General features: G+C 43.8%; 1 protein-coding gene across 4 annotated transcripts; it reads left to right on the top strand.

The window, feature by feature from the left end:
- The first annotated feature begins 1,183 nt into the window (after positions 1 to 1,183).
- Positions 1,184 to 9,832, top strand: LOC21399632 (F-box protein At3g56470). Of its 4 annotated transcripts, XM_024161791.1 has the most exons (3): positions 1,184 to 1,376; positions 1,617 to 1,650; positions 7,993 to 9,832. In XM_024161791.1, exon 3 carries the CDS (start codon positions 8,019 to 8,021, stop codon positions 9,282 to 9,284), a length of 1,266 nt encoding a protein of 421 aa, XP_024017559.1. In that variant the 5' UTR covers positions 1,184 to 1,376; positions 1,617 to 1,650; positions 7,993 to 8,018; the 3' UTR covers positions 9,285 to 9,832. The 4 variants fall into 4 exon arrangements, with proteins under 4 accessions (XP_024017559.1, XP_010090539.1, XP_024017560.1 ...); XM_010092237.2 differs by lacking the exon at positions 1,617 to 1,650; XM_024161792.1 differs by lacking the exon at positions 1,184 to 1,376 and having other exon boundaries at positions 1,635 to 1,675.
- The last annotated feature ends 213 nt before the right edge of the window (positions 9,833 to 10,045 follow it).

Genomic DNA, 10,045 nt, shown 5'->3' with positions numbered 1-10,045 from the left:
ACATGGATGAACAATAATGCGACACGTGCCCTTGACTACTCTCCGCCAAGCAACAACCCTCGACGTCCACGGCTCCCTCCTATTCCGCTGGAAAGCCCAAAGCACGAAGTCCAAATTAGGGCGACGATTCCTTCTGGCGTCGACAGATCGCGCCGTCGAGATTAAGGCACGAAGATCCCTCGACCGCAGAAAGGACGGCCAAAGAGGGCGATTGGGCTAAACAACGCTGACGACGACGGGAACGTTCTTTAGATGACGTGACGGGTTGCGTGCAAAAGTGGAAGACGTCTGCAGGCATTAATTGCAAGCTCTCAAACCGCCCCACAGGGGACAGGAAAGTATTACGGAGGAGCACAGAGCCATAATAGGAGACTAATTGGCTGAGTGAACAGTGCTGATTAGTAGGCTACGTCTGGGCCTACCAAGGAAGAGCACTTGAGTGCTTCCACCTATGAAGAAAACCCCCTAAGCGAAGGAAGCCCAGTATAAAAGGAGGAAGACCCCCAGTAAGGAAAGGGTTGAGAGATTCCAGCAAAGAGAAAAAAGATTTAATGAGAGCAATTGTCGTAAATTGTTACCTTCTCAAAAGAAATACAAAATCACAGTGGATGTAGCTCTCATTTTATAGAGTGAACCACTATAAAATTTCTTGTGTTGTTTGTCTATGCATGATTTGGTTAACACACAAACACATATATTCAACAAATTCTCACACGTTCACTACACACAGGCCGGTAATCCAAAGGGAAATCAAGAGGTCACCCGGCCAATTTTTGTTGACGAAATTTGACCGTCAACACAAAAGTACAAGCATATTTGTTTAGTATATAAAATTTTAATGATGTTAGTGTGGTATATTTTATAATAGTTTTAATATTCATGACAAAAGTCAATCCTATTAGTTTTGAAAACGATTTTTTATGTGGAAGTGTGTATTTAACAGATCGTGTATAACAAAAATTTTAATAAACTTTTCAGATACATTATAAAATACATTAATTTATGTATGAATTAATTTAGTTCAAAAATCAGTTATTTACTGCATATTTTAGTGGACCTGAATGTTGGTTCTGTATAGCTTTAGGCCTATAAAATGGAGCATAAAGGCCGGACACTTATTTAGGCCCAGCATCTCCGATGGCCGGCCCATTCTGTGTACGATGACATCCCCTGCGCACCATTTTGCACTTTTCTTTCCTTTCTTCTGTTGGAGCTCCACTGAGGTTCCGGCGAATCAGCACCGAAAACCGGCATTTTACTATAAAAAAAATTGCTTATCTTTTGTGGAAAAAGTATTTTCTCTAAGTTTGTGATTCTCATTTTACTTCTTTTAGCTTTTAGTTCCCCAACTTCTCGGCGTAAACATCAAATGTGAGGTACACTTTCTTCTCCGATTTGGGTTTCGTTAGTTTCATGGTTTTTGTGTTTTCTTGAATGCTCAAAAACACATACTTAAAGTGATCGAACAACACATGCATGAACTGAAATGCGAAAACAAATATTAAAGCTTACAAACATTGAAGAAATGTCTGTCTGTTGTCTGTCTGACTGTTATATAACTAATTTGGGTTTTCTGGTGTTGATATTTTCTGATTGTTTTATGGACTTTTTAACAGGTCCAATCACCATTTGATGAAATTTCTATGATGGGTATTTAAGTTTTCTTTGTCTCAAGGTTTTTCTGATGAATTTCTTGTAAATCTCAGGCATATAGTTTTATGTTCTATTTTCAATTTCTTGCAAATTGTATGTTAAAAAAGTTTACTCTTAATATGTGGAAAAACAAACGGCGAAGATGCTTCAATTGACCCCCTTTATGTCTAACCTTAAAGCCTTTTATTCCTCAGCCAATGTTTTAAACAACCAAAATATTTACTCTCTTTAAGTTTATTCACTAATCACAGGTCAATGTGTAACCCTTTAGCTTAGCTGATATCATTACTTAAGGTTTTTGGCTTTCATTGCTATAGAGGGCTACATAATAAAAGGTCCATAAGTGACACGAACATTTGGTATGATTTTGACAGTACTAGATGGCTTTTAACTTGATCATAAACAGAATTGTGAGTTGTAACTATTTCCCTTCACGTTCGCTAGTTCTATAAAAGTCATATATTCATTGCTTATTGATAAGGTCTGGATTGTTTGAAAACAAGAACTATAGAGAACTAATAGTAGGATCGTAAGAATGAAAGAAAGAATCAAAGAAGGATTATATTGACAACAATATAATCCTGTCCAAGACTTGTTCAACTTTCTGTTTATTTCTCGATAACCGCCTTTCCCTCCTCTTCCCCCTTTTATACAATTTCCCTCTAACAAACAAACTTCCCCCGTAAGCTAACTAAAACTAATACTTCTAATTAAGCCACTAATACCGTACTTCCACAGCCAACTAAAGACACTTTCCCTGCCTAGACCCGTTTATTCCTCCTAACATACACTTGCCTGAGTAAGGGCTTATCAATTACAAACACCCCCCCCAAAAAAAAAAAAAAACGTTACCTTGTCCTCAAGGTGAAAAGCAGGAAACTGGCGCTGAATCACATCAAACAGCTCCCAAGAAGATTCAAAGTCCAGAAGGTGGCGCCACTTGATCAAAACCTCCAAAGACCCAGTGGCAGGGGAAAAACGAGTATCCAAGACTTGAGCAGGTTCCACTTGCAACGTCAAATCTTCTGATAAGATTGGTGGTAAAGATTGAGGGATATCCTCCGGCCCGAGCGCCTTCTTCAAGCGGGACACATGAAAGACGGAATGAATCCGAGCATGAGAAGGAAGGAGCAACCGGTACGCCACTGGTCCAACTTGAGCAAGGATCTGAAACGGCCCATAATAGCGAGGGGCAAACTTTTCATTCCGCACTTGCGCCAACGCTCGGTGACGATACGGCTGGAGCTTCAAATAAACCATGTCTCCTACCTCAAATTCCATGGAACGACACTTCCTGTTTGCATGGTCTCGCATAGACTGTTGGGCGCGTCCCAGATGGTCCTTCAATTCTGTCAATAGTGCATCACGGTCGCATAGATGCCTCTCCAACTCCGACGTGGCTATAGAACCGGCCTCATACGGCACCAACTGGGGAGGATCCCGACCATAGAGAGCTTTGAAAGGCGTCATGGCAGCCAAGACATGGAAGCTCGTATTGTACTAATACTCCGCCCACGAAAGATGTGTGAACCACTGCCTAGGTTGGCCAGAGACAAAACAACGCAAATAAGCCTCCAAACAGCGGTTTACGACCTCCGTTAGGCCATCCGTCTGAGGATGATACACCGTACTCTGGCACAAGATAGTGCCCTGCAACCTGAAAAGTTCCTTCCAAAAATGGCTCATAAAAACCTTATCCCGGTCGGAGATGATGCTCTGTGAAAACCCATGCAGGCGCACGATGTCACGGACAAAAACAACAGCCACGGTATTGGCTGAAAACGGGTGTTTAAGGCCAATGAAATGGCCGTACTTACTGAGGCGATCAACGACAACCAAAATGGAATTATAACCTGCAGATCTCGGTAATCCCTCAATAAAGTCCATGGATATATCATCCCAAACCCGGTTGGGTATAGGCAAGGGCTGCAACAATCCCGCCGGTGACAGATTCGACGTCTTATGTTGCTGACAAACGGCACAAGCAGCCACAAAAGTCTCAACATCTTTGCGCATACCCTTCCAGAAAAATTCCAATGCCAGCTGTTTATAAGTCTTTAAGACTCCTGAATGCCCGCCTATCTTACTACTATGAAACTCACGTAACAAGATTGGAATTAGTGGAGATTTTGGAGGAACGACCAACCTTCCCTTGTAAAGTAAATGCCCCCTTTGAAGAGTAAACCCCGTCAAAGAGTGCGTTCCAACCAGCAACCCCTCCACGGTTTTGTTGAGATCCGGATCTGCCTTAACCTGCCGTTGCAACTCCTCAATATCGAGCACCATTGGAGTAGTCATGACCATAAAAGCCAGCCCCGCTTGTTGTCTCGAAAGGGTGTCAGCCACCCTGTTTTTTGGCCCTGGTTTGTACTGTATCTCGAAATCATAGCCAAGCAATTTACACAGCCACCGCTGGTGCTCCACACTCACCAAGCACTGTTCCACTAAGAACTTCAACTTTTTTGATCGGTGCGCACCAAAAATCGCCTTCCCAACAAATAAGGTCGCCATTTCTAAATGGCTAGCACAATAGCCATTAGCTCCCGCTCATAGACCGATTTGGCGCGAGCACGCGCCGAGAGGACTTGGCTAAATTAAGCGATGGGCCGCTGCTGTTGCATCAAAACCGCTCCTAGCCCAAACCCCGAAGCGTCTGATTCCACCACAAAAGGTTGAGAAAAATCTGGCAAAGCCAACACTGGAATCTCAGTCATAGCTTTTTTTAAGCACTGAAAAGCCTCCTCAGCCTCCGAATTCCAATTAAAGGCGTCCTTAAATTGTTGCATCAATGGCCACGCAATACGCCCATACCCGGCCACGAACCGACGGTAGTACCCCGTTAGGCCCAATAATCCCCGCAACTCCTTAATGGACCGTGGAGGTGACCAATCTAACATGACCTGTATCTTACTGGGATCCGCAGCCACTCCAGTCCGAGAAACCACATGACCCAAATATTCCAATTGTTCCTGAGCAAAAAGGCATTTTTTCTTGTTGACGTACAATTGGTTGGCCCTCAAAACTGACAGTTTCCTGTCCAAGTGCTCCATATGGTCCTCCCAGGAGCGGCTGTAAATCAGAATATCATCAAAGAAGACCAACACAAATCGGTGTAAGAACGGCTTAAGTACCTCATTCATCAAGGACTGAAAAGTCGCTGGTGCATTTGTCAATCCGAAGGGCATAACGAGGAATTCATAGTGTCCCTCCGGAGTTCGAAAAGCAGTCTTAGGAACATCCTCGATACACATGTGAATCTGGTGATACCCTGACTTCAAATCTAATTTGGTGAAAATGGTAGCACCGCACAATTTGTGTAACAACTCTTCTATCACAGGAGTTGGAAATTTATCCAGGACTGTGGCTTTGTTTAGCGCCCTATAATCGATACAAAATCTCCAACTACCATCCTTCTTCTTGACGAGTAAGACCGGACTGGAATATGGACTCACACTCGGTTGACTTATTCCAGCCGCCAACATCTCCCTCACTAACTTCTCTATTTCATTCTTTTGAAAATTGGGGTATCGGTATGGTCGGACACTAATCGGTCCGGTGCCATCCTCAAGGATTATACGGTGGTCCCTCACTCTATGAGGAGGTAAACCGGTTGGCATGTTGAGGACTGCCACATGTTTCTGCAACAATTCTTGTAACTGCCCTCTGCCTTCCTCTTCCATTCCGTGACCTTGCTCCTCCCCCAATTGTCTCATTTCCAAATAAATGCCCTGCCCCTCATGACGAATGGTGCGCATCATGGCCTTAAGGGAAATCAATGATCTCGTGAGACACATACTCCCTGAGCACTTTGAATCTCATAGTTTGAGTCTTCCAATTTACATTCATACTCCCTAAAGTCTCCAACCATTGCATTCCTAGAATTACATCTATCCCAACTCCAATGGCAAAAAATTCTCAATTATGGTTAAGTCCTGCATGGTCAATACCACCTCTTTACACAATCCCTGCCCCTGTACCGACTCCCCCGTACCCGTTTGAACACCAAAACTAGTTGTAGGAGTTATGGGCAGTTTTAGTTTTGTAACTAAGGTAAGAGAAATAAAATTGTGAGTAGCCCCAGAGTCGATCAAAACAATTACCTCACGATGGCCAACCTCCCCCTTTATCTTCATGGTTTTTGGTGTTGTCAGCCCCACAACGGAATTCAAGGATAACTCGATCACCTCAGTTCGCAGCAACTCCCCAGACTCCTCCTCTGCCTCGTCCGGCTCAATTTCCTCGTTTTCAATTTCATCCTCATCGCTAACCAACATAATCCGCAACTCCCTCTTCTTACAGCGATGTCCCACAGTAAACTTCTCATCACAACGAAAACATAGTCCCCTATTCCTCTTCTCCTGCCACTCCGAATCAGAAAGTTTCCGGAATGGAAAGTCTTTTTTCAGTCTCTCAACACTTGGGTTGCTGCCTAGAAACTGATTCGGTGTGGTTCCCGTTGGCGGGTTGGATGTGAATCTTGCTGCTTAGGGACGCCAACCCCGTGTTCCCCCATTCTCTCTTCGCAGCAACAGATTTTTTTCTTCAATTCGCTGCGCAACGTCCATGATTTCAGAGAGCCCCTCTGGCCGGAGTAGTCGCAGCTCAGCCCGAATATCAGCCTTCAAACCATTCACAAAGATGCCTTCCAGGATTTCCTCCAGAATATCCTGTAAAGGGGCAGTTGAAACCTCAAAATTCCAGCGATATTCAGCCACCGTCCCCATTTGCCTGAGCGCTAGGAACCGTTCACACAGATTTCCCTCTTGTGAAGAACGAAAGCGTTGCAGAAGAGCCACCTTGAAATCAGTCCAAGTAATGAAAGGCCGTCGCTGGTTCTGCCACTGAAACCATGATAACGCATCTCCCTCCAGTGCAATTCCAGCCGTCGTTAATTTCTCCCTCTCTGTGAACCTGTTGATCGAGAAAAACTGGTTCATCCTAAACAACCAGCCATCCGGATCAATGCCACTGAACAACGGGTAATCCAGTTGCTTCTGTCTTACTGGTGAGAAATCCTCACCTCCCCATATTTTCCCAAAAAATCCATAGATTCTTCGGCCTCGTTTTCTTCCCAATACCGTCTTCCTTCTCTTCCGGTATGTCCACCCACTCGACCCCCCTCAACACGACCATCTCCTCTCAACCTAGGACCCCCATTCAAGGTGTGAACTCCTCCTTCCCCTTCTCCATACCGTCCACCGCGACCGTCCTGAAGGTCTTCGGAAGACCCTCCCGCTCAGACTTCGCCGCGCCGCCAATCGTGGAGGCCTCGCTCTCCGTCGCCGGTCTCGCCAACCCTAGGTCGGCCATTCCGGCCATCGCAACCGAAATCGGAATGATTTCCGTTCGCGACTCGTGCCCTAGCTCGCACGTTCTCCTCTCCGGCGTGGTTTTCCCTGCCATCCATTTCCCGACGTTTCCCTTTTTCCTTTTCCCCAAAAACCCTAAGTTCGGCCATTTCTTCCATATGGCGGCCGTCCTCCTCCACGCGTTCCGCGACTTCACGAGCTAGTCTTTGGACCACTCCATTCTCGTCTTCCCGGACCCTTGTGATTCCTGATCGAGATCCCTCCGCCGGCAGATTCGCCGTCGCCGCCGCCAACAACAGACGCATCTGTTCCTCCATCAATCGGCGCAGGTATGAAACATTTTGGCTCATCTCGGCCATATTTTGGTTAATTTCCACCCTGCCTTGGCTTATTTCCGCCCTTACCTCGCCAATTTCCTTTTCCACCGAAGATTTAACTTGGTGAATCTCCCTCTCCATCGCTTCAAACCTCTCCTCTGTTTTTCTGGCAGCCATTATTGCCCAGAATAGAGCTCTGATACCAAATTGATAAGGTCTGGATTGTTTGAAAACAAGAACTATAGAGAACTAATAGTAGGATCGTAAGAATGAAAGAAAGAATCAAAGAAGGATTATATTGACAACAATCGCTATACACTGATTGGCAGAACTTCGAGGGTCTGCTTCCTCCCTTGCTTGGAATTGTTCCAAGACTTGTTCAACTTTCTGTTTATTTCCCGATAACCGCCTTTCCCTCCTCTTCCCCCCTTTATACAATTTCCCTCTAACAAACAAACTTCCCCCGTAAGCTAACTAAAACTAATACTTCTAATTAAGCCACTAATACCGTACTTCCACAGCCAACTAAAGACAAACTTCCCCTGCCTAGACCCGTTTATTCCTCCTAACATACACTTGCTTGAGTAAGGGCTTATCACTTATCTATTTTGCTTGATATCTGTTCTCCCATTAGGAGTTTCTTAGTTTAGTTGATCTGTTTTACTTTTTCGTTTCTTGTTGAGGGAGGCTTAACGAATGGACTTGTTTTATAGGACAAGTAGAATTTTGAAGTTGAAAGATGCCATCTCAAAGAAAAAGAAATCGTAAGCAAAAGAACCAGACACAACTTAATGAAGAGAATGATGGGGAGGTAGTCAGTGTCGATTGGGCAGGGCTTCCTAAGGGTATCCTTGAGATCATTTTCGAGCAACTATCTCTAATTGATTGTATCTCTGTTAGCAATGTTTGCAAGCCTTGGAGAAAAGTTTTTTCGCGGGAACTTTCTTGTTGGGAAAGGCTTGGCTTCCCGTCACTTTTGATGTCTGGTCAGAAAGATAGAGAGAAGAGAATTTGCATTAGCATGCTAGAGAAGCGAGCTTGGGAGATGGAGATGCCTGAGGCTCGTGGAAAATATTGTTGGGGATCATTTCAAGATTGGTTGATTCTAGTGGATGATGTAGAATGTTATTCCCTGAATATTAGCTTGTTAAATCCATTCACTAGAAGCAAAATCAACCTTCCAAGAACATGGGACTTTTACCACAAGATGGTCCTCTCAGGGCATCCCTGTCGAGAAAACTGTGTGTGCATGCTTGTACACAGTCAGCGTCAGGAGCTTGCCTTTTGGGTCCCAGGAGCTCAATCATGGCATGAATATAAACTCGTTGGCGACCCATTTGAGGATGCTATCTTTTGCAATGGAAGCTTCTATCTTTTGAGCAAGGATAACAGCATTTTCCAAATTGATACGGCTAGTGTTTCTGCCACCCTTAGAAGGGATGACTCTTCTGCTTCTGCTGTTGCTTCTGAATCTGAGATCAAAACTGAATTCCATAAAGTAATCATGCCGGAGTCGGAGAACCATGTAAACGATGGTGTCTTGAGGTATCTTGTGGAGTCTTGCGGCGAGATTTTGCTTGTCTGTAGGCATTTTAGTACTTTACCAGGTGCTGTACTTGAAACACGGAATTTCAAAGTCTATGTACTGGATATTGGCCAAATGTCTTGGAAAAGGGTTGAGAATTTGGGGGATCGAATACTATTTTTAGGTAAATGCAGTTCAAGATCGTTCTCTGCCGTGGAACTCGGGGTCGAGATAAGAAATTGCATCTATTTCTCCAATGATAATACTGCTCCTTGGTGGAATGAGTGGCATTCCATTCATCTTAAAGGAATGTCAGCTCGTCTCGGTTTGGATAATTCTGGCAGGAAACATTGGGGCACTTTCAGTCTTGGTAATAGAAACAATATACACTTCTGCTTCCGGGGCGATCGAGATAACTGGGGTCCTATCTGGTTCACCGCACCTCTATGGTGGTACTGTAACAATTTTCTTATCAACTGATAGTAATTTTGGCTCACGTACACTAATCTTCGCAGGGTATCTCTTGAAATAGAAGCCAATGCACTACTGCGCATTATTAGCCTGACTCGAAAAGGGGGAGCTTGTTTCAGATTCGGAGCTAAACTATGCCACCATGGACAAACAAGTTAGGCGTACGGGATAGTTGGTTTTGCACTTGGCATAGTTTGGCCCTTTATATTTTGAATTGGGATTTTAGAGCTCTCATTTTTTGAGGTTTTGCTTGTATAGGCTTAATCCAGATCCTTTGACTTTTGACTGTTTGCAGAATTTCTTATATTTTTCCTTGTCCCTTAATGTCTTCAGTTGTGTGTGTGTGTTCCATGTGTATGACCGGGAAAAAAAAAAAAAAAAAAAAAGGCGTAGCTCTTCTTCCCCTTTCCTTTTGGTGTGACGGAACTTGCACTACGTAGTTGTGGTAGTAAAGTCCGCAATAATAGGCTGAATTGACCTTTTTTGTGGACCAGAAGAACTATTTGCTATCTGTTGAATTAGAAGAATACTACTTTTAGAAAATTGACATTCGAATATATCAATTATGTGGTTAATTTTATATATAAAAGTTAACAAGAGTTGAAAGTGTTACTCAACTTAATTTACGCATGTTGTGATATGTTTGCAATGAATGTCAGTAGGGTCGTTCCGTCCTATTTCACAACTATCACCACAAGGGAGAGAACATTCATTTTACCGATTCGAGTTTAGAATTTGAATTTTTTACAGTAAAAAACTTAAATTTATAT

The sequence above is a fragment of the Morus notabilis genome, unplaced genomic scaffold (assembly GCF_000414095.1).
Source record: "Morus notabilis unplaced genomic scaffold, ASM41409v2 Scaffold841, whole genome shotgun sequence".
In the NCBI taxonomy this organism is placed as follows: Eukaryota; Viridiplantae; Streptophyta; class Magnoliopsida; order Rosales; family Moraceae; genus Morus; species Morus notabilis.
The sequence above is the reverse complement of the archived record's forward strand: the minus strand, read 5'-3'. Positions and strand labels throughout refer to the sequence as shown.

What these genes read in the sequence shown, in the direction of transcription:
- LOC21399632 (XM_010092237.2), top strand. Translation starts at nt 8,019, where the DNA reads ATGCCATCTCAAAGAAAAAGAAATCGTAAGCAAAAGAACCAGACACAA.